Source organism: Panthera pardus, unplaced genomic scaffold, assembly GCF_024362965.1.
Source record: "Panthera pardus isolate Hobbes unplaced genomic scaffold, ASM2436296v1 HiC_scaffold_8, whole genome shotgun sequence".
In the NCBI taxonomy this organism is placed as follows: Eukaryota; Metazoa; Chordata; class Mammalia; order Carnivora; family Felidae; genus Panthera; species Panthera pardus.
Window position 1 is genome coordinate 22,611,496 of NW_026527013.1, and position 24,092 is coordinate 22,635,587.

General features: G+C 48.9%; 1 protein-coding gene across 3 annotated transcripts in view; it reads left to right on the top strand.

Annotated features, from left to right (window-relative positions):
- Nucleotides 1-7,730: 7,730 nt before the first annotated feature.
- The window catches only part of CACNA2D3 (calcium voltage-gated channel auxiliary subunit alpha2delta 3), an 859,023-nt gene continuing 842,661 nt past the window's right edge, over nucleotides 7,731-24,092 (top strand). For all 3 annotated transcript variants that reach the window (XM_053897956.1, XM_053897957.1, XM_053897958.1), the window contains exons 1-2: nucleotides 7,731-7,960; nucleotides 8,629-8,710. In XM_053897956.1, the coding sequence (XP_053753931.1) occupies nucleotides 7,839-7,960; nucleotides 8,629-8,710 (204 nt within the window). In that variant the 5' untranslated portion in view covers nucleotides 7,731-7,838. The remainder of the gene's footprint in view (nucleotides 7,961-8,628; nucleotides 8,711-24,092) is intronic.

Consider the following 24,092-nt stretch of genomic DNA (forward strand, 5'->3'; position numbering starts at 1 on the left):
CTTATCATGATGTTGAAAATAGGTGATCACGCACAAGGTGTCTTGGAATACCTGTGTTGTTCATATGCTTCCTGTATTAATACCTCCAGACATACTGGCTTCTACCCTCCATGCTTTTTGTAAAGATTCAAACAATACCGAATTGTTGAAATTAGAAAGTGAAATCTTTCAGTTTCCCCATCCTGTTGTCTAGAGGTAACCAGCATTAACAGTTCAGCGTGTGACTTCCCAGCGTGTTCCATGCTTACACACTCAGAAGGTTTATAATGATATATCTATACCCATACTTATATCTATATCTATATTTATGTTTTTAAAAAAAACAGAAATGGGTTTATACTACACACATTGTTCTATGACCTGGTTTTTTTCCCCTTTAATTTTTTTTAATGTTTATTTTGAGGGAGAGAGAGACAGAGTGCAAGAGGGGGAGGGGCAGAGAGAGAGAGAGATACAGAATCTGAAGCAGGCTCCAGGCTCTCAGCTGTCAGCACAGAGCCCGACGTGGGGCTTGAACTTACAGACTGTGAGATCATGAGATGAGCCGAAGTTGGACACCTAACAAACAGCCACCCAGTTTGTTAAGTTCCCATTAAGTTCCCACTTAATACTGCCAATTATCATGGACAGCTTGCCATGTGGGCATGTCAGTTCACAGAAGTCACCTTGTCCTTTCTAACGGCTTTATGAAATTTCATTATATGATGATTAATTTAACCAGTTCCTATTTGATGGACACTTAGAAACCTTGTAATTTCTTAAGGTATTCTCAAAGAAATGGATCCAATCCTGGAAGGACATTTTCTTATATCCCTAACCTCCAAAAGTCAGTCTATGCCCTCTCTGAAAACAGGCAACTTTAGATTCAGATAATTAGAAGTGTGTCATGTGTGAACACTTCCCTTTTTTTCCTCCATTTTGCTCGAGGTTTGGGATGTAAAACAAAAGCGGAAGAGTAGCCATGGCATGTGTTGCAACTGTTCCTTTAAGCGCTCCTTTTTCCACAGTAACATTCTTCTTTTGCCCAGAGAATGGTTGCTGAAAATCTGTGTCACTGTGTGTGCAAGTGTGGCTGTGTGAGTGTGAGGCCACCATTCCTGGGGATGAAGGTAGAAGTTGGTTTAAAGGGATCTGCTCAGGGGTGCCTGGGTGGCTCAGTCGGCTGAGCGGCCGACTTTGGCTCAGGTCATGATCTTGCGGTCCGTGAGTTCGAGCCCTGAGTCGGGCTCTGTGCTGATAGTTCAGAGCCTGGAGCCTGTTTCAGATTCTGTGTCTCCCTCTCTCTGACCCTCCCCTGTTCATGCTCTGTCTCTCCCTGTCTCAAAAATAAATAAAACGTTAAAAAAAAATTAAAAAAAGGGATCCACTCAATTGAATGCTAGAACTGCCTTACCTTAGACTGCTTTTTGCAAAGAAGACAACTGCAAGGTTAGGGTTATTGCATTCACATGCACGCTTACACATGCAGTCACATACATGGACAAAAAAATCGCAATTATGAGCTCACACAGGGGCGCCTGGGTGGCCCAGTCGGGTAAGTGTCTGACTCCGGCTCAGGTCATGACCTTGCGGTCTGGGAGTTTGAGCCCTGTGTCAGGCTCTGTGCTGACAGCTAGGAGCCTGGAGCCCGCTTCAGGTTCTGTGTCTCCCTCTCTCTGCCCCTCCCCAGCTCACACTCTGTCTCTCCCTCTCTCTCTCTTTCTCACAAAAATAAAACAAAAACAAATACAAAAACTCACACATACAATCACATACACATACAGGTACTCACACACAGTCACATAGATGACCTTCCCACATTCATACTTAAACATTATATACTCATACCAAGACATATTCTGTATGAACAGGCATGTGTATATATACATTATTTACATACACATTCTGTGCGTATATACATTATATATAAAACCTATATTATATATTGTACATGTTATATATAATGCATATATAATATATGCTATATATCATATAGTATAAACACACAGAATGTATATTTAATGTATATGTGTGTGTGTGTGTATGTGTATAGTATGTACATACACACATACACAGAATCACTTTAATCAATAAAAAACTATGAGGGTTCGCAGTGTACTAGGGGGTGGGGTTGGGATGGGCAGGGAGGAGAGAGCTGGAGGAGCACCCAGCCTTGCCAGCTGAGTTCATGCCCCTGAGTAGGAGGAGTGGACTCGCTGCCTCTAACATCTGTGGGCCGACAGATCATGAGGTTCAGGGGAGCTGTTGCATGGCCCGCTGATCTTTCTGGGTCCTTCCCTTCTCAGAGTTGGGAATGGCTCTTAAATTGGGGGGGGTTCCCACATCTTGATGCAAAGTCCCCCCCCTGCCCATCCTTTGCCTTTTTCTTTGCTGTGGATTCGAGAGCCCTCCTTCTTTAGTGGGAGACTTAGAGATGTCTTTAGTGGGAGACTTAGGATCATCTAGTTTGGTTGAAGTCAGATGAAGTGGCCTTCACAGTCTACTCCATGGAAGGAACCTTGGCATAGTAAATGGACAGTATGTGAACAGACACTACCTTTCCCAAGGGCTGCATTTTAGACATATCCAAACTGCTCCTAAGAGCAGAGCACTCCTCTGTGCTCCCAGTGGTCCCCTTTGCACACATCCACACCCTGAGCAGCACTGTGGGGCTAGAAGTTAGGTCACTGTTGTATGGTAAATAGAATTTTGAAGACAACAAATAAGTTTCTTTTCTGTGATTGTTTAAAATACAGCATTCTGTATGGTGTTTTCCCAGTGTCTTTAAACTTTTGAGAAATCTTCCTTATCTCCCCTCTTCTTTGTCCAACCAGCATCCTCCCACAGAGATGTGACTGAGGAATTCTAAGAAAAACAGTTTCCTTGATTCTCTCTTTCGTAGCAAATCTAGTGCTTATTAAAAGACTCTGTGTCTTGGATGAGGTGGATGCTAGAGCCTGAGGAAGAAGGAAATAGGTGGGACCCAAGGAGAAAGGAATTTCAAGCTGACATCCATTCTAGCCATTCAGCTGATGTTTATGGAGCCCTCATAATATCAAAGGCCTTGCTGAAGCCATTCCAGTCACAATGATGAAAAGTTGGACATGACCCACCCAATGGGCAGGCACAATGTAAACAAATAAATCACTCTATGGGTTAGTGATAACTGCTAGGAAGAAAAATGGAGAAAGGTAAAAGCACAGAGTCATACGGGTGTGTGTGCGAGTGTGCCTGTATATGTTTCTCTTTACCTGGAGGGTCAGGAAAGTTCTCCCCACAGAGGGGATGTTCGAACCGAAGGCTGAGTACAGTACAAAACAGCCCTGGGGTCATCTGGGGAAGAGTGGTCCAGGCAGAGGGCATAGCACATGCAGAGACTCAATGTGGGATCAAGCTCAGCGTTTTCCAGGAATTCCAAGGAGATAGGCGGGAGCACAGTAAGCAGTGGAGAGAGGGAGGGAAAATGAGGCTTATGGAGACAGAAGTCAAGGGCCTTGGGGTCTTGGTTAAGAGTCTGCATGTTAATTTAAAACAGAAACCACTGGAGGATCTTGAGCAGGGAAATGCTTATGGTCTGATTTTTGTTTTTAAAAAGAGGGCTCTGGCTACTGTAGAAAGAAGGAATGTATTTGAAGGGGGGCGAGAGGAGAAGGGATGTCTTATTAGGGGTCAGTCACAGGAGTTTAGGGAGGAGATGATAGAGGTCTGGGCCAGGCAGTGTGGTGGGATGGAGAGATGTGTTGTGTGTGTGCAAGTGTGTGTGTGTGTGTGTGTGTGTGTGTGTGTGTGTGTGTGTCGGGGGGGGGGGAGGTGATGGTGAGCTGGAAGCTGATCTTCAGCCAAGGGCTGAAGGAGTATAGTTGCATAATACTCCATTGTGTAGATGTATGTTTAACTAATCATGTACTAATAGCCAGTTGGGTTGTTTCTAGTCTTCTGCTCTTGGAGATAATACAGTAATGAAGAACTGTATATGGATGCAACTGACTAACTGTAAGATAAATTCCTACAAAAGGAATTGCTAGGTCAAAGGCTAAAGCATTTGTCATTCTGCACCTTCAGGGTGAAGCATTTTGTGTCCCTACCAGCAACATTACAGCCTTTCAGCAGGTGTCTGTTTCTGATCTAGAGCAATAGATCTTTACCCAGTTAGATCCAGCACCCTCTTTACCATCCTGATACGAAATTTTGAGACAATTATCACCTACTCAGTCAGAATTAAAAAAAAATCAATATGATGATTTATCTGATAATATCGAAGAGAAATAAAAGTAATTTATAATAAAACAAGAGATGTTTCACTGTGTGAAACATGCATGATTACACTGCAAGATGTTATAAAGTCATTAGAAGCTTGCACCTATATGCAGACTAACTGTGAATGCCACACTCAAGTGTTGACTGGTACAGATGTGCTCTGTTGGTGATTCAGGACCTGTGAGCACAGTTACCATTGGAGAAATGATTTTCCAAAATGGTAAAGCAAATACACACACACACACACACACACACACACACACACACACACACCTCTGGCTAAGGTTCTAAACAAGACTGATGACAGCCTTCCCTTTATTTACACATCAGTTACATTTCTGGAAAATTTGGTGCTTGTTAAAACCACGCAAAAACTCCTTTGTATTTTTATATAAAATGAGTTTAGGTTCTAGATTCAGATAATGATGAGCAGGTTTTTTTCTTACCTGAATGTCCAGTGGGTCATTTCAAAGTCCTGTGGGACACAGGACAATTCTTCCTTGTGTGGGACTGTCTGCCCTCCATCTACTAAATGCCAACAGGATTCCAAGTCATTGTGACAAATGGAAAACTCCCAAATGTCCAGTATGCCCCTAGGGGCAATGTTTCTTCCCCTACCCAGAACTGCTGCTTTGGGGTCTCCTCGGAGTCCATTCCATAGACCAGGACCAGGTGAACATTTCTAAAAATTTTCACCATGTTTCATTTCTGTTCAAAGCCCTACAGCAGCTTGTTGTCATAGGACAAATACAGCATCCTCAGTCGAGGGGACAGAGTATGCAAATCTGCCAGTGAAAAGTTTCATTTGGCTGGATTTAGTGCTTCAACTGAGAGCCGGGTGTTGAAATACAGGCTTTTGGGTGAAAATGGCAGGTGGGACCCAGTGCCTAATGTTGCACATGGTGCGTTGCAAGGTGCTCCTGGTTCCTTATTCTGATGTGGCACACAAACCCCAAATCTTTGTGACACTTCGAGCTCTGAATTTATTGGTAGCAGATAGTTTAAATATTTTTATTTTTGACAGAGTAAGAAATGTTTAGTGGGATTCATCTTAAACATATTGTGCATAATGCTGTTTAAGGTGGTCCATGTTATAATAAATAAAGTGGTCCAAGGTTATAAATGTCAAGATGCCACCCTCCTGGGACTGTGATGCCCTGTGTGAGGGCTCCTCTCCTGGTTGCTCTCTAGTTGCCCAGAATGCGTGTGAAGTTTGCCCAGGTCAGGGTGACAGAGCATAAGGACTTTATAAAATGTCATTGTGACCTTGGTGCCCAAGTGGCCCTTAATATAGTCCAGCAGTCCAGGGGTTGCTTACATATGACTAAGTTGTATTATTTTGCTGTGCCTCAATTTTCCCATCAGTTAATAGGGATAACAATACTATAGATGCTATGGGTACTTTTTCTTCATATGCGCTGTAGTTGACCTCTTGTTAAAGTTTATAGTTATGCATTTATGATTTAAATGCATAAGGAGGAGAGCCTGTCTCCCTCGCTAGGGCATCCACTCTGTGAGGCAGGTGTCATTTGTTCTCTACTGGATCTCCAGCACATATCCCACCACACAGATGCTTGACAGTTCACTAGTTCAGTGAGGGAATGCGTGAAGGGCTATTATCATATAGATACCATATACTTAACGGACTGGTGCTTTACTGTTGAGGGCTAATATGCTTCCCTCCTACCCGCATTCACTCATTCATTTAGAAAGAAGGCTTCTGGGGTCTGGCAGGGAAATGATTTTCTTCCAGGCCCCCATTTGAGCAGCAAAGCCATCCGGACCACTTGCCCCGGGGTCAGGCCACGCTTGGCTCAGTTTGGAACTGCTAGCACGCTTCCAATGACGGGAGGTGTGCACAGAAGCGGAGAATTCATTATAACCGGTTAGTCATCCGTGGAGTTTGTAGACGCTGCCCGTGGGCGGGACGCACCTGGCGTTTCCCAGGTGGGGCCTGTTCCGGGCGCCAAGCCACGGGTGGGAGCGCGACCGGCCCACAGGAGCCCTGGGTCTTCCCTCCCCACGCAGCCAACTCAGATCAAGCCCAGCATCTGCTGGGGTAACTCTCTCCAGGGGCTGCTGGGCCGGAGCACCGGCCTGGGTCCTCGCAGGGCACCCCAGGGCGGCAGCCGCAGCCCACACTCACTGGCTCTCCCGCCGCCCGAGGGCGCGGAGGCTGGAAGCGACCGGCGCGCAGGAGCGCACGGCCCGGGTTGCGGAGGCACGCAAACTAGGCGCGCCCGGGCGGTGGACGCACCTGAGACCCCGCGGCGTCGGGAGCGCGCGGCTCGCCAGGGGCCACTCGAGGTGCGCTCGGCGGGTCGAGGATGACTCAGCCTCCCTCGGGTCGGTGTTCCCTGGCGGTCGGCGCGAGGGCCCCCCAAAGTTCCCAGTCACAGCCCAGATGTCGCGCGCGGGCCGGGGGCTCCGACAGCTGGGTCCCGGTGGGAGCGGCCAGAGAGGCCGCGGGGGAGGCGGGGGGTTCCTCCGGGCGCCCGGGGCTTCCCCGACTTCCTTTCGCCTCGCCCCTCCTTCGGCGCGCGGCCCGAAAGCACCTCCGGTCCAAGGGGTGGGGGTCGGCGTGGGGAGCGGGTGGCCTCCCGGCCTCAGGAGAGTCTCGCCTTCCCGAAATCTAGGGGGTCCGCCGGTCACGAGGGACAGAGCGCCGCGGTGGCTTCCCCTCCCGGCCCTGAGAGTCCGGCCCCGCCGCCCGCCGCATTCGCGCGGACCCCGCGCTGCAGCGCGCTCGAGCGCCAGCGGCTCGGAAGCCCCGGCCCGGGCTCCGGGAGCCTCGGGGGCGGCCCCGCTGCGGCCGGAGCCCGCGCTCGCGCGCCAGCGCCGCCCTCCGCGCCCTCCCCTCTCAGGCTCCGCGGCCGGGGGAGCAGCCGTGGGCGGCCACGCAGCAGTGCCCTCGCCGGGACCCGCGGAGCCCCCAGTCCCGTCCCCACTCCGCTCCGCCGCGGGCGACCCCGGCCGCCGCCGCGAGCCCCGGCTCCTTCCTCACTTTTGCCTCTGCGCCCGCCCCTACCCCCCGGAGAATCCTCTGAGGCGTCGCGGCACGAGACCCCGCCGCCCGGGACCCGGCCGCCCTCGAGCGTCCCCGAGCCCCACCCCACCGCTGCTCGGGCCGCCGGGGTCGGGGGACGGCCCCGGGGCCAGCCCGAGAGTCGCGCCCGCGGCGGCGGACTGCGGAGTTGTAAAGAACTCGGCGGCCGCAGTGGCCGGGCGGGGCAGGGCGCGCTCCGCCGCCGCCAAGGACACTGGAGTTTGCGAGTCCCCGCCCGCGCGGCGCCTCCCGCCCTCCCGCCGGGGCCCGCCGGACTCCCCGGGGCCGCCGAGGCGGGGCCGGGCGGCCGCCGAGCGAGAGGCGCGGCTCTCTCCCTCCTCCCCCCGCCTGCCTGCCTCTCCCCTCCCTTCCCTCCCTCCTCCCCGCCCTCCCCCACCCCCTGCTCCTTTTTCTGCTCCCCAAGTGAGCCCGGCGCGCGAGAGGCAGGCGGGGCGGCGCGGAGCAGGCAGCCCAGCGCGCTCGCCCACCGCCCGCTCGGCGCAGCTCCCCGCGGCCGCTCCTGTCGCCGCCGCCGGCGCGTCGGAGGGAGCCCAGCATGGCCGGGCCGGGCTCGCAGCGGCGCGCGTCCCGGGGGGCCTCGGCGCTCCTCGCCGCCGCGCTTCTCTACGCAGCGCTGGGGGCCGTGGTGCGCTCGGAGCAGCAGATCCCGCTCTCCGTGTAAGTGCCGGGTCGTGCGCCGCCCGGGGAGGGGACCCGGCCGCCCGCGACCCGCCGTGTCCAAGTTTGGGCGCCTGCAGGTGCGGCCGGGCAGGACCTGCCGCCGGCGTCGGCCTCGCCTTTCGCACCTGCCTTTCAGGACGGGCGTGGGGCGGCGAGACTGGGGTGGGATGCTCTTGCCCCCTCGCTCGGGTTGGCGAGGGAGACCTGGAGAGGCTCACCTCAAGTGACACCTCCAACTTTGAAGCCTGTTTACCGAATCCAACTTCCACGGGCCGTTTATTTACTCCCTCTTTGCTATCTTGCCATCTCACTTCTTTTGGGGTGGGGGGATGGGTGGGTTTCTTCCGACTAGTATTTGCCGGGTGATCCCAGTTTGCGTGGTCCAGTTCTCGGGCAATTATTCACATAACCCCCAGTGATCTTTTTAGAGAGCTTGGGAGACTTCGCGCATTCTGAACTATGTGACCCCCCTCGGGCCCCCTCCTGCGTTGCGCTCTGCAGTTTGGTGCTGGCAGTTTCTACCCAGGCGCTTTTTCTATCTTTTTTTTTTTTTTTTTTTTTCTCCCCCTCCAATGTTCTATCGCCCGGCTCCTTCAGCCACAGCTCCGTGTGTGCGTGCGTGTTGACTGTGACACGGGTGTTACATTTGCCCTTTCTCCCTGTAGGGTGAAGCTCTGGGCCTCGGCTTTTGGTGGGGAGATAAAATCCATTGCTGCTAAGTACTCTGGTTCCCAGCTTCTGCAAAAGGTAAGGTTTCTGTGGTGGCAGGAAGCGATGATTTTTCCAGCACAGAAAATGGAGGCAGATTTAGTTTTCCAAACAAACGTGAACCCCGAGGAGCAGCATCAGTTATCAGAGGTGTCTCTGATCCCCTCGTTTCTTGGCAATGAAGTGTGCAATGACTTCTCCCCACCAACTGGTTATTTTTAGATGACACTTGATTCTAAACACAAAGAAAAGCGGGATACTCACTGGCACTGTCCTGGCTAGGGCTCAGAAACTGAGTGTTTTTGCATGGCTCTCCTTACAGTGCCGGTATTGCTGTTACAGTGTGAGGGCAGATGCTTCTCTGGCCAAAACATGCTAACTTCATCCAAGGGGCAGCGTCAGCGCCTGTTTTACGATGTCTTTCACCTTGCCTGCGTTGGAGACTGGGGTTCGGCGTGTCTGAGAAAGACGCTGCACTATTGTTTGTCATCCCTGCGGTTGTACAATCCCATTATTCCCCAATCATCTAGACCCACGGCTGGGATGCATTACATCATTACAGATAAGGAGAATGAATGTGGTTATCTTTCCACTCAGCTGCACTGCCGGGTAATAACCTATGAGAGTAGTCCACAAACTTAAGAAATTGGTCTGCGTCCATATAATTCTGGAGAGTAATGAGAATGGAGAATTGATTATTAGGCTTTTATCAGAAGCTACATCAATTTTAATTCAAACAGGCAGTATTATGCTTAAAATTACCTTGTGAAATGTATGGTCCTTTGCCCTCCTCTCCAAGGAAGCAAAAGGAAAAATATAGGCTGGGAAGGAGAGATTACAGGGGTTAAAAGAATTTCAAGTTAACAAATCAACAGGATTAATCCAAGTATTCTCTCAAAGATAGAAAATAAAAATTGGCCTTTAGGGGATAATCCTCTGAAAATGGGTACAAACAGCTTAAATTGTCAAGTTAACTTTTAAGCATTTTTAAATGTGCTTTTTGGGCCAATGTAACATATGTGTTATGCATGCTGCCTGGTAACCAAGTACGTATTTTATTTATGGCATTCCGCTTCAGAGAGTAGCGTTTTTGGGGACATTATATGAAACAGTTTGTCACACGAAATCCGAATATCGTAATAAGGCATCAGCCCACAATGGAATGAGGGAAGTTATTCTTAAAAATTGCCAATGGTCATATTCTTTGAAACCGTGAAAAAATTGTTTGCTCAACTCCGCTATTTGGGGAAGGAATCCATTGAATTATAGGCAGTTGATAAAAACTTGAGGCTACGATGTGCCTTTATGGAAGATGATCATTTACATTCCTGTGACCCACCTCTCCGTTTATAGGAATTGCGTCTTTGCTAGCATTCTTTTAACCTGGACCAGTCTGTATTCTGCTTTGGCATTTTGCCTGCGTGTCAGATGTTTTATGTGGAAAGTTTTGGACTGTTGCACTGCGTGTGTTGCATTGGTAGTGTGTTTTCCTTATGCTTTTAAAGAAGAGAACGTTTTGTATAACTTTAAAGAAACATTTTTCATCTGCATGTTGTAGTGAGGTTGTACCAACTCTGAAAGTATCCCTTCAGAGCCTGTGAATGTTTTGTGTGTGTGTGTGTGTGTGTGTGTGTGTGTGTGTGTGTGCTTACATATCTTTTATCTCACGTTTTGTAGAAGCGCATGAGATACGCTTTTTCCTTCTCTCTGAAGTTAGCACGGGCACTCGCACTCACATACGTGCTGCACAAAAGCCCATCAGCCATATTATTGGCCACTCTATAATAGCAAATTGGAAACAGCCAAAATGCTTCTCTTACCTTCTCATCAGCATCCTTTCTGATATTGAATTCACAAGCCTAGCTCTGCTTTTGTCATGTTTGCAGCTTGACAATTGTGTAATTATATCCAGCTGTTTATGGCTTTGTTGTCATTTCTTGCTGTTGCCTGGCTTTTTGTAATCTGATGCGAGGGGAAGGTGGGGTGTTGCTTGCCATTGGGTTCCAGGGTGCATACCTGCTCTTGCATTTGGAATGCAGGCATCTGCTGAGGAGTCCTGAGATACCTATGGCTTTGGCTTGATAGGCAAGCACTTTCATGAACGATGGGCAGGCATGCCGGACAACTTGGGGGGCACTTTTGTAGGTACCTTTTGGTCATCTTGGCCCGTTACCTCCAAATATGACAGTGTTTTTTAAATTAGCAGAGAACATTGATTTTTGACAGTTCAGAGTATAGGAAGGTATAAGAAAGGTCTCAGGTGCTCAGAGTGTGGGAGGCATCAAATCTTTTGGAAAAGCAAGGAGACAGTTGCCTTTCTCTTGTTTATTTTCGAGTTTCTGCCCATGTGCGTGAAGAAACACTCTTCCAGTCAGAACTCTATGCATCCTCCCATCACGTCACTTCATCCTTAATAATGAAGATACTTTCAAAATGAGTTAAAAAAAAAACTTGGCTGAAAAATGTGCGAACACTGTATTAAGGGTCTTCAAAGGTGACAATACCATGTTGCATAATGGACACTTTTGCATAATTACACTTTTAAGGCATGGACATTTGAACTTGGTTTTCAGTTAAGTGGGTATACTGTATACCAGTGTATAATTTTACATGCTCTGTGTCGTTTCTCTAGTTGACACTTCTTGTTGTGAATTAATGGAGTGTGTTCATTTTTAGAATGGGAGCTTAGTAATTTTTGCACTAGGGCAAAAACTTTACAAAACAGCTATTGTGAGTATAAGTTAAATAACAATTGGCCACTTATTTTAAGGTGTTTGGAGACTGGGAAAACTGCCATTTTGGTAAGGCTTTTATTAGATAATATAATTTGAGCTGGTAGTATTATCACTGACTTCATCAGCATAAATACAAGTATTTAACAATGTACTTCATTGTCACGGCTTCAAGAAAGAGAGTATGTCCTCAGTTGTTTCTATGTTTAATACCACGGCTTTTGCTACTTTAGCTTATGATAATATGGTAGGTATTCTCTGCCAGAATTTTCCTCTTTTTCTTCCCCCCTGCTTTTTGTCTTTGTTGAGCACAGGAATAGCAGCCTATTAGTTTTTTAAGAAGAGGATATTTTTGAGTTTATAAGATGCACTCATTGCGTTTTAGCAAAGTCGCGTGTTTTCAGTACCGAATGGAAGAACATGAGACTTGTATGTTGGGCCCAGAGTTAAGCTTGAGGGGTTTTACAATTGTTACAGAACCATGGACCCCTGCAAGGGAAGTTGTGTCGTGCTGCTGCGGGTCCGTATCCTGCTGTCCTAAGCTGGCAGGTACTGTAGACGTTTCGATTCACTTCAACTTTTAATTAACTTTCCTATTTGACGTATTCATGCCGGTATTCAGCTGCCTCTATCTTGCTTCATTTTCCTCAAAGAATGCACATTGTTTGGGTTCTTTTGGAGAGGTATAGTTTTTTTACCTCTCTATTTGGGGATTCAGTGCGCAGCATTCTGGTGGGTCTGGTAACCTAGGCTGTTAAACTCGTGGGCTCCACGCTCCGAACATCCACAATACAAGGTTTTAAAGTGGTGTGATTCTCATTTCATCCTCCTTAGGAAGAATGTGGTCGAGGCTGGGTTTTTCATTCTATTTAGTACCGCATTCAGACAATGCTATGTTTATGGGAATGAAGGGTTCCAATTACACTTTCTAGAATCGTGATGATAAGTACACAGCGGAAATACAGGTACGGTATGTCTCTGTCTTTAATGCGAGGAAAATAATTGACATTTACCTTGGATACCTCATGCAGTGCTTACCAAACACGCACTTCTTGGAATGCGTGGCAAGGCTTTTGCGTCATCAACTATTTATTGAGAGGACGGCTTTAATACATAAACGTGATGTCTCTTTGCGCAAGACGGAGTCCGCAAAGTGAAAGGTTGGTTCTTTCACCCATTTTGATAATTATGACTTTTCATCAGTGTGGAGATCGATGGACTTTTAAATAATTGAAAAGGAGGATTCACTTGTCAGGAATCGGGTAGGAAGCCTGACGCGTGTACAGATTGCTTTTTAGGTGGGGGGGGGGGTGCTACTTTGCTGAACATTTTTGTTGAGAAAACACAGTTGTTTGTCATTCTGCAAGATGAATGCATTCAGCCTCCACCGCCAGTGATTTAATTCCCAACGCCACTTCAGCTACTGGACTTTTCTCTGGCAGATTATTTTTAAAAGCCTTGAAATCTCAGAAATGACAGATTTCAGTCTTTCAGGACACTTTACTGGTTTCATTATCCCAGTCACCAGAACATTAGTGGAACAGGGTGAACCAGCTGCAAGTCAGTGATATCTTACCCACGCATGTATCTAACTGCATTTGTGAACTCACACACTGTCCTTTGCCCACCAGAGAAACTTCTTTTTGTATGGCTTTGCTAAATTTTTGTCTGAACTTCTTTTGTTCGTGTCTTTTTTCTTCTTTTACTTTCTCTCAAAATTTCTTTGCTGCCAGATAGATTTCTGCTTTGCCTTTTCTTTCATTAGGAGCCGCTGCAGCCCCTGTGGCTGGATTTGCAGATGCTGGTCAAAATGAAGGGAAACGAAAATATAGGCATTATTTTCTTGTCGGAGGCAAACTCAGATTTTTATTTCAGTGTGGTTATAATTTTGATCAATTACTATGGTGATCTCATGCTGGCTCTTTATTTCATTTTATGTTTTATCTTATTCTAATACCAGGGTGCTTTTAGGCAAGCACGCAAGTACCAAATCACCTAATAATTATGGAATCTGTGGGGCATGTGCAAGTACAGTTGGTGTGTCCATTTTGTGGTGAAGACCTAGCCATGTGTGAGGACGAACAAAAGTAAAAGAGATGTGGAATCATTACCCCAAGCACCTGCGGGCCCACCAGGTGTTTGGCTGTCCTGCAGCCTGGAGCACATGGTCCCAGGAGTGCAAGTTTGAGATTTGAGCCCTTTTCAGTCTTTGATTGATCCTCAGTTGGTGGTACCGCTCACACTTAGGTTGATCAATACATGACTTGGTGCTTACTTAAAGAAGCGTATGTTCTCACCAAGATCTTTTGTGTCCTGTCTGCCATTCATCCAGATTTACCATCATAGATGGCAACAAATGGACTTCTTCTTTGTCCGTGTTCATGTCGGTCAGGGGTCCTCCGTGTTTCGCAGTCACAGTGCTAATTGAAATGGTCCTCCTCGGTGGAGACCCACGGCATCTTCTAGACAGAGGCTCTGAACAGATTCTGTGCTCCCTGGGACGCTCTGCTCTGACTGGGATGTTTGCTGTGGCTGAGACAGAGAAAAGATGAAATAAATGCTGTAAATGCCAGCCTGTGAATTAGCATCTGAGATCCTTTTAATGCAACTTTTATACAAGAGACATAATGGCCTATGTTTTATCTCGAGTGATTGCAGTCATGCTATTGCGTATCATTCGGAAAGAGAGTTCCCCACGTCAGGCTTCTGGAAACACTGGTGGAGTCTTTATCAGCCTTCTTTGGTCCATTAAACAAAAGTTAGCGTCTCCTTCGAGAGAAGGAAATGATATAGAGGAAGAGGAGGGCTGCTTGATTTCCTGTGATTTTCCTGAGTATTTAGTGACCAGCGGACTGAGGTGGTTGTTCCTGAAATGTAAAGCCAGTCTCAGAGACCCCTCTGTCTGGACCACAACCCCCCGCCTTGACAGATTAGGCATCTGCATCGCTGATTTTTTTTAGGGGATTTCTGTGTGTGTAGCCAGCATGTCTGCTTTTCAGAAGAAAGTTATTTTATGGATACAAACTATGAGAAGAGTCCAGTGTGTTACCAATAAATGGTAAACATTTCAGTGTCCACTTGCTTTGGACATCCACCACTCATTAGGTGCTCATTCCAAGGCTGTTTAAATAAGGCATTAAATGTATAATGTGTATTAAATTTGTATGTTGCATACCTTCCTGGTTACCCCAAATCAAGATTATGGAAATAAACAGCTCAGAGGCCAAACTATTAATGGGCATTTCAAGGACATATTGGAAAGGAGAGCATTATCGTTTGACAAGAAATAGATGGCCATTTCTTTGTGCACTTCAGAGTGTTTATCTTGGCACCTGATATTGGAGAACAGTAGCCTCCGAAGGTTAAAAGAGCTGTTATCCATGTAAATGATCTGGACAGGCAAGCTGGGCAGGGCCGTAAGTGGCTGTGGGTTCACAGAGCAGACCTCTGGTTATCCGTTGTAGGTGAATCCAGTTGATATTCAGGGCTCGCACATGTCATTACCATTACACTTATTAGCTTCGTGCATGCGTGCATATGCCCGTGAAAATGGATGCTGCTTATCACAGATTGTGCCAGATGCCGCCTGCTGATGGAGAAGACCACTCTTGTCCTCTCGGGCTGCCAGAGAGTGTGGCTTGAGGGACCCCACCAGGGTGCTGGGACAGAGCCAGTCCAGCTGGCACCTGAGATCTTGTAGGCAGCTGGAAGCTGAGGATCTTCTGAGACCAGGACCAGCTACATAATTTGCAGGGCCCAATGTGCAAGGGAAATATGGGGCTCCTCCTTCAAACACTAAGAAGAATTTAAAGATGATGACAGCAGAGCATTAAAGCACAGGGCCTGTTGGGTGCTGGGTGTCCTCTACGGGGCAGGCCGTCCTCATTTCGGCTTTTTCTTTTCCCTGCTGGGCAGTTCGTCCTCTCAGCCTACTTGAACGTTCGCTCCCGCCACAGGCTAGAAGGTGTCCTTTGCCCGTCTTTGTTCATCCTCATAATAGGTGGAGAGCATGGAGCATTTTCAGAGACGCACTCCTTTGGAGATGCAGTGTTGGTAAAGGAAAGGTCACTGGCCTCGGAGCCCCGGCATTTGTCTTTTTATCTTTTCTGTAGGCGTTTCCTGAGTGGATTTGGGCAAATTGCTTAATCTCCTAGTAAAGACAGGTAGCGTCCACTCTGCAAGTACCGCATTCCAGGTATTGTGATAAGTACTTCACACGTGCCATCCGCCATCCCTAAGTTCTCCCAGCGACCAAATGAGTCAGGGACTACCATTCACCCCATTTTACAGATCTGGAGCTTGAGGTTTACTGAAGTTAAGCAGCCTTTCCAAGGTGATGGAGTGTGCTTACCTGGCCGCTGTGCTGGAGTTTCCCTTTGACCCTGTGTGACCTTTTTCAACCTCAGTTCTTGTTTGAAACAACTGTGGCTAATCCCTGTGCTTCTCCACCTCCTGGGTGTCTGGGAGGATTAAATGAGGTAACAGCTGAGAAGTTACTTCAGGAACTGAAAGCCTCGATAACAGCAGAGAAGACAGGTGTAGAGTCAGAGGGACTGGGATTGGAGTCCCAAATCTGCCATTTCCTAGCTGGGTTGCCTCGTAGTTTAACATTTCTGAACCTGTAGCCTCAAACGTGAAAGGAGACCAGCACCTTCTACGTTGTAGGCTGTAGTGAGGATTAAATGGAATAAAGTGCAAAAAACACTTAGCATGGTGCCTGGTATGTGAAAGCCTCCCGGCAGGGATTGGTTGAGGTCATGATTGGTTGCATGATATGAATAGAGGGTCTTCAGGTAACCTTCCCTGAGCATCCGTGGGGCCTAGCTCACAGATATGTGTGACTAAATGAGCAAGTGCACAAATGGGTGGGTGAGTGCTGGGTGCCAGCGTGTTGGCAGGTGATCCCACCTCCCACCTGACGGGGAGGAGCTTGTGGACCCCAGCAGGAGGAGGCGGGAGGAGACTATGTGGAGGCAGCCTCCCCCCCAGACATGCCCTCCTCTCCTTGAGGTCAGCTCTCTTCTCCCTGAGGGTCATGAGTGGAACCCCTCACACATCGGGCTTGAAGAACTGCCTCAGGGTCTCCCTGTTACCTTCTTCCTGGCTCACCCTGCTGTGGGGGCAGTGGGTCAGGCTGAGGAGTGGCTGCCTGTGCCCCAGTGTTCAGGGTGCGGCTAAAGCCATAGGAGAGCCCAGGCGCCCAGTGATCCCCTCGCTGGGGCGGGGCGGGGGGCACATCCAGGAGCCAGCCATGGACACTCATTGATCCGAATGCCCTCTCAGAGAGCATTCCAGGTATTTCCTCCCACCTGCTAGACTTCTCCCAACAGCTTCCTAGGTGGTGGCCCTGGAGACCAGCAGGGGACAGGGCACCTCACTGGGCAGGGGGGTCTTTCCTCCTGTCGGGACAGGGAGGTGCAGTGATGCATGGGGACTGCCATCTGCCACCAAGTCGCAGGAGGCACTGAAAGGCATTCTGTGTCCCTTGGCCCTTCCCACTGGCCCTGCCTGCCTATGTTTCAGAGCTTGCTTGGTGCATCCTGTTGTTGTGTTTGGCCTGTGAGCCTCTGCAGTCCTCTGCTGGTCTCCTTGAAGATGTTGAAGGAGTGACGCGGGCCACCCCGGTTTGTACAGACATAGGCACCAACACTTGGAAGTCATGGTGGGGGGGTGCTATTGTAGACGCGTAACTTTAGAAAATTGTTTATGCACGCAGCCCTTGTAACCAGCAGTGAAAATCAGTAAGAAGTCGGGCATGAAGGTGAACATGCAGAAGCTGTGGTAGTTCCCCTTGGGCCAGGTAGTTCAGAAAAGTGCCCAAGCACCATTCGTGCCCAGAAATGTTACAGAACATCAGAGTCTGACAGCACCAGCAGCTTCTTGAAATCCACCAAGGTCATAACCAGCTTAGGTAAACAGATGGTTGATGGGGGCTGGATAGGAAGGAGATGGACTTTTTTTTTCTTCTGAGTGTTCACGAGCCAAGCGTTCTTTGTATGAAAGCAGATCATGTAAGGCATCTGATGTGGTCCTTAGTTCTCCTGGAGGCGGCCCACCTTACTCCCTCTCCCAGGTGGGGCTTGTAGCTCAGGTGGCCACGCGGTGAGGCTGGGACTCACATGGGTTCATGTTGACCCCCCCAAGCCTTTGACTTTCCTTTACAACACATGCCGGCTGTGTGGGCTGATCCCACCTGAGCACACGCTTCGGCGGGGTCTGCAGGGCCACAGCAGGATGAGAAGGGCTGGGTAGGTGGGGATGCCAGAGGCCTCGTGTGTGCTTGGGTGGGGTTTCGAGATATTTGCTCTTTGGGCAGCGAGGCCAGGAAGGGCTCTCTGACCTCCAGCGTGGGCTGTGCCTTCCGTGGGACAGAAATGGTTCCTCGGGGAGCGTGGGCAGGGTTGGCTGGTCTGGCCCTGGCTGGCAGGGGGGAGGTGGCAGTGTCGGATACCTTAAGGCCTCTTCTCAGCCTGGAGGGCACAGCTGCCAAGGAAGAGAGTGACCTTGTGGGATCCCCAAGCAGGATGCAGTCTCAGCTAAGACAAGAGGACTGAGCAGTTCTGCCAAAACCGGGGAGCATTTACCTCCATGTTTTCCCTGAAAAGTCAAACCTGCTCTTCATCTCTTGGCTCAGGTCTCTAAATATGGCAAATGTGGTATCATACACTTACTGATTTGACATATTTTCCTGAGACTTTGGTGTTTTGCATTAAAATGGAGTGAAAGGTGTAATTGGCCTGTGGAATTGCCCTGAGTCTAGACCTTCCCCTGATGTAAACTTGACCCTGCATTTCCTTCTTGACAGCTGCTCACTCTTGGCTCCCAGGAGGGAGCCAAGTGTCTGGTTTTAGAAAAATCTAGATTTCTATTACGATGAGCTTGAGCAGCTGAAAAGAGATTTTTAAAAAGAGCACGGGCTTTGGAGCTGAATTCTGCTCTCCCAGTCACTAGTTTTACCTCCCTGGGCCTTTGGTTTGCTCACTGGCAAAACAGAACTAATAATAAAAGCACCTGTGTTATAGGCATTGGGGAGGATTGGATGCTATAACCCACACGAAGTGTTTGGAACAATATGTGGCACATGGGAAGCCTCACTTCCCTGGCTTCTCTTGTTTGTAGTGTCCCGCTTCATTTTTAATGAAGAGCAGGAGAGACTTCAGGAATTTTAGTCACTTTGACCCCATGATGAGTTCATAAAATTAAGACAGCATATGGCATATGCATTTAATGCAACAAAGGCACCATTGCAAACAAAAGCATTTATTATGTCCCCAGGGAGGTGGATTCCTTTTGATTTCTTTCCCAAATTCTTCTAATCTAGTCCCTCGTACAGTAAAGGTGGGAAGTTTTGGGACACAAGTTTGTTCTTGCTATAACATTGTACTGTAATTTGCAAAGCAAGGGGAGACCCAGAAACACCGGGCAGGGCTTTGGCTCTTTGTACCTGCACCATCCGTAATGCCTTTTCTATTGCGCCTTGTTGAGGCAGAGGCGGAAAAATAGTGTAAAAAGAACAATAGGTGTGGGAGGCAATAAATCCATTGGAAGTAAGTAGTCTTTGGCCACGAGTCATAACATACAGCTTTACTCTTAGCCTCCTACCACTTTCCATTATCGGTGAAATTTCTATTAACACAATATGATTACATTATGTGCAAACAGCTCAGTGGGCATAGGTTTTTGCCCCACTGACAGTCATGTGGCTTCTTGGATGGTAATGCTAAAGTTTGAATATTCTTTTTACTCAATTTTGGCCTGCGCCCCTGTCAGAATGCTGTGCTTTTGTACACCAGCACAGAGGACACTGTTTAAGGGACTCACTGTCAGGCAACCAGTCAAATGCACGCGTGTGTGTATGTGTGTGTGTGTGTGTGTTTGTGTGTGTGTGTTTTAATATACACGGGCTATTTCCCTGTGTAGATTAAAACTGGTGTCTACTTTAAAATCTCAAGATCTGTGGCCAAGTGTGAGTATTTCTGAATATTAGGAGTCACTTGGTCACCCTGAAATAAGATGTAATCCTCTCAGGAAAGGGCTCACAGCTCACTAATCTTTTGAAAGAAGCCAGCGATATACATTTGCCAGAACAGGAATTTCAAAATTATGGAGCCACAGCTGGATTTTCTACTTAAATTGCAAGATTTTCAGTTTTTATGTGAAACAAATACCCTATGAATGTTAAAAATATATAGACTTGGAAAGAAATCAAGGGATTATTGATTGAAAACTTTTTTTAAAAAAAGGTTTATTTATTTATTTTAAGAGAGAGCGAGCGAGAGAGAGAGCGCGAGAGAGCACAAGTAGGGGAGAGGTAGAGAATCCCAAGCAGGCTCCACACAGTCAGTGCAGAGCTCCATGTGGGGCTTGAACTCAAGAACTGTAAGATCATGACCTGAGCTGAAGTTGGATGCTTAACCGACTTACAAGGGAGGCGGTTGGTCTTGGGAAGGCAGAAATGTGTTGGTGAAAGTCTGGATCTGAGTCAGGCTAATCCAGATTTGAATCCACTGCTACCACTGACTAATCATAGGACCCTGACGAGTCAGTCATCGAACCTCACTGTTCTTATCTGTCAAATGGGCACAATGGTCCTAACGTCTAGGGTGGAGTTGGGAAGTCCAAATGAGAAGATGTACACAAGATGCTTAGCAATAGTGGCTCACAGGAAGCGTTTGGAAAAGGTGGGCTGTTGTCACCATTCCCCAGGAGCTGCTCCCGCATACCTGGGCCTACTGGCTGCTGGAGATAGTGGTTTGTCCACTTGGGGGAGTGCTGATATCGGGACACTGGAGGCCTTATTCGGAGACCTCCATTGAAGCTGCTCACCGCTGAGCTCCACAAGGGTGTCTTAGAAAGTAATCATAATACTGACACAGGTGATTTGTATGTTGTGCCATGTGCTTCATTTGCATTATTTAATGCCTCACCACCACTCCTGGGGTCGGTTCCGTCACCACCTCCATTTTAGAGATGCAGAAGCCAAAACAGAGGGTGTAACTTTGCCCCAGGTTCCCCAGCTCCAAGTGGCAAAAGCAGGCTTAGAACTTGGGTCTTGTGAGTCCTGTTCAGGTGCATGGGCTGGGGCATCTGGGTATTTCTAGGACCAGCATGTTTTGGTCCTAGCCTGGTATTGGCTCATTCGGACAGTTGGTGGAAGCTTCTTCCTCATCCTTAATGTTTCCCCTTTGGAATTTTTAGTGGATGCATTGTCGTTTGCTTTCATAATACAGAATTTAAACAGGAGCAACAGGGGCGCCTGGGTGGCTCAGTCGGTTAAGCGTCCGACTTCGGCTCAGGTCATGATCTCATGGTCCGTGAGTTCGAGCCCCATGTCGGGCTCTCTGCTGACAGCTGGGAGCCTGGAGCCTGCTTCAGATTGTGTGTGTCCCTCTCTCTCTGCCCCTCCCCTGTTCATGGTCTGTCTTTCTCTGTCTCAAAAATAAATAAACGTTAAAAAAAATAAAAAAAAAAAACCATAAAAAGGAGCAACAATGAGGGAAGGGCCCAGTAAGCCTTCTAGCTTTCTACAGTTTCCTCTTTTATTATAATAACATGATGCTGCTTGTCTTTTGATTTCCTTTGAGGGTCAGCCTCCCCTCTCCACATCAGGTCTGACTCTTAAGAAACCTTTCTGAGAATCTTCATTGAATTTGGCTCAGTTTCCCTTTTTGTGTTCCCCATTATGGAAATGGATGATCCTGTGGAAGAGCCTGCTTGGGCTCCAGGACCCTGGTACGAGATGGATCTGGCTTGGAGCCCCAGCGTATCCCTTCTTTGCTTCACTTCTGGGCCTTGGGTTCCTTACCTGTAAAATGGGGTCATGGTGAGAATCAGCTGTGTTGGCATGTTCGCAGTTTTAGTGCCCAATAGATTTCACCTCCTTGGTTTTTGATGTGCTCATTCTTTGTCTATCTTTCCTGGGTGTTTGTTGGTGCTTCCCCCCCCTCCCCCCCCCCCTCGGGGAAGGAACAGTTCTGTTTTTATGCTTGATTGACAACCAGCTTAAAGGCCACAGCCCTTAGACCCACTAGGGTCAGTTTTATTTTGCATAGAATGAGTCCGGAAGATCTGTTCATGCCCCTGGCAGCCCTGGGGATATGCAATATCCTGAGGATCCCTTATCTCTTCCTGTGGGGAGTGTCAAGAAGGAGGCAGGTAACTAGACCTTAAATTCTCCAAGGGCAGACTTGCTCTTTTTGATGGGAGAGGCACTTAGCACAGAGCTATCTTTAGGGTGGGGTTCAGGAGTTGTTGGCGGAATGTACAGATTAAACAAAGGAAGAACCTTGCCGGGCCTTTTTTTCTGGTGCTCACATGCTGGTGATCAGAATAAGAACACTGTTGAGCACAGGCCAAGAACTAGGTCCTTCACATCTCTTTCCCCATTTACTCTCTCGTACTGGGTTTTATGAATCCTCAGCATCAGGCGTGGATGCCGCAAAAAGTCGGGGGCTGCCTCCTGGCTGCAGCAAGCCAGCTCGGAAGCCCTGCAAGCAGGTCCCTCGCCCACAGCCCTCTTGGTGCCAGCAGGCACTGCCAGACATCCGAGCCAGCTGGTCCTCACTTCTTCCAGCCTGCGACCCCCTCCTTGCCCCTGGGGAGCATCCCCGCCGCATCCCGAAAACACGGCCGTGTCTCGCCCAGAAGCCTCCTTACCAGGCTGAGGGGTCCCGGCACCTCTGCAGCGCCAAGCCGAGCAGCTGCGGCGGGAGGACCGCAGTGCCGGGCAGGAGCACCGCAGTGCCGGGCGGGTGCACGAAGAGCACCAAGCGAGACTGATGGGGCCTCCGCCGCAGCCGCCACCATCAACCTGGGGGAGGCAACTCGGCGAAGGCAATTAGGAAGCTGCTGCAGCTAATTCCATGAAGTGCTCGAATGCCACATTCCCAGTGACATTAGGGACAAATGTGAATTGTAATTTCTATCCCTTTCACCTTCTCCGAGGCCCTGCCGGTGTCAGGATGCTGCACAGTGTTTGCTGGGCTTGGTTTCTCCTCCTTGCAGGTTTTTATTTTGCATGTGTTTGTTTATTTGTTTGCCTATTCTTTATATCACTGGGACTGGGTTTCTGAGTGTGCATCGTGGGCGATCGGGAGCTTATTGTCCGCTGCATGTAACCGCAGCGTCCACAGGGCAGCATTACCCGCTCTCAGACGGCGTCCTGGCTGCAGCCTGCATGGCTGGTCCCCTCACCTCCCTGTACGAAGGCAAGGCACGGTGGGAGAGGCCAGACAGCCAGGCGGGGTTATTTGCATTTGCTTTTGAGTCCTGAAGGTGCAGTTGTCTGTTCTCGTCCCCAGGCCTGGCCCGTGGATATGCTGAAAGCTTGCACCAAGCACAGCCCCTCTGAGATTTAGGGGAGCAGCTGGTTGGGAAGTGGGAATTAAATTACGTGGATTTAATGGAGGGGCAGTTTTGTCAGAAGATGTTAAGCTCCAGCCCACTTCCCCTAGTATCAGGTCCGACACTATTGCATTTCTCAGGCTTATAGAGGAGTTCCCGTCCAGCTCCTCCTGGGACATCACTCTGCGGGGAGGCTAGGAGGCTGCCTTGGGTGGTCTTTGCTCCTGTGTCACATCACACCTGGGATTTGCCGCGTGGCACGCATTGACCGTAATCTGACGCCTACCTCCTACCTTCATGCTGAGTCGGACTACTCAGAAGGGCATGAGCTCCAAGCTGTGAGTGTGTGTGGGGGGAGGGGGGGGGTGAGGGGGTGGGTTCCAAGCTTGGGGCACATCTTGGGGACCAGTCCCTCCAGCCCTGGGTGCTTGAGCCTGGTGGCATGGCCCATGTCACAGTGAATCCAGAATGGGCCAGGCCTGGAGCACTGGCGTTTTTACTGCCAGTTCGTATATTGATCAGAGCGTCGAGACCACAGAGGGAAGGAAGGCTCCACGTCCCACAGTGGGCTCCTTGGAGGATGGAGAGAGACAGCCTCTAGCCTCAGCCTGGCCCACGCCTGTCCAAGCCCCACTGCTGGACCCCGCAGGAAGCCTGTTCTTGTGCGGCCTCTCCTCTGATCCAGCCACGTGTAGGCCTGAATTTCACGTAGAGGAAATGTTCCCTTAGTGTGTCTGTGTTTAACTGCCCAAATATTTTGTCCCAGTGTATCATGGGGAACATTCCCCTTATTAGTACAATCTATGTTAAATGAAGGGAGTAGAAGACAGACAGTCAACAAAAGCGTTTATTCAGCATTGATAAACCCATCTGGAAACCCGAGACGTCAGCCTTCTCCTTTTCCACAATAGAGGTTCAACTGACCAATTGCTTTGTTTTGGGTAGAATATCTTGGTTTGGGAAAATCTTTAGCTGTCTTAACAGACTTACAAGAACACATTTGCTTTTGACCCAATGTTGGAAATGTTTTCTTCCTTCCTTCCCTCACTCCCTTCCTGCTTCGATAAACACCCATTGAATACGCAGTGAGGCGTGTGGAGTTGTGTTTGGTGCCACAATCCCTTTGCCACTGTGGCCACCTTTGCATCCTTTGGCCCTGTGTGCTTCGGTGACAGCACACTTCTTGCAGTCCCCAAACGCATCAGGCTGTGTCACGCCTCTGTGCCCATGCAACTCCCGCCGTCCACACTGCTGACCCCGTTGCCCTTGTCTGACTGCTGAGCCCTGCCTCTCGAGGAGGTCAGACTTCACGCTGAAATATCACCTGGGGAACTTATTAAAATGCA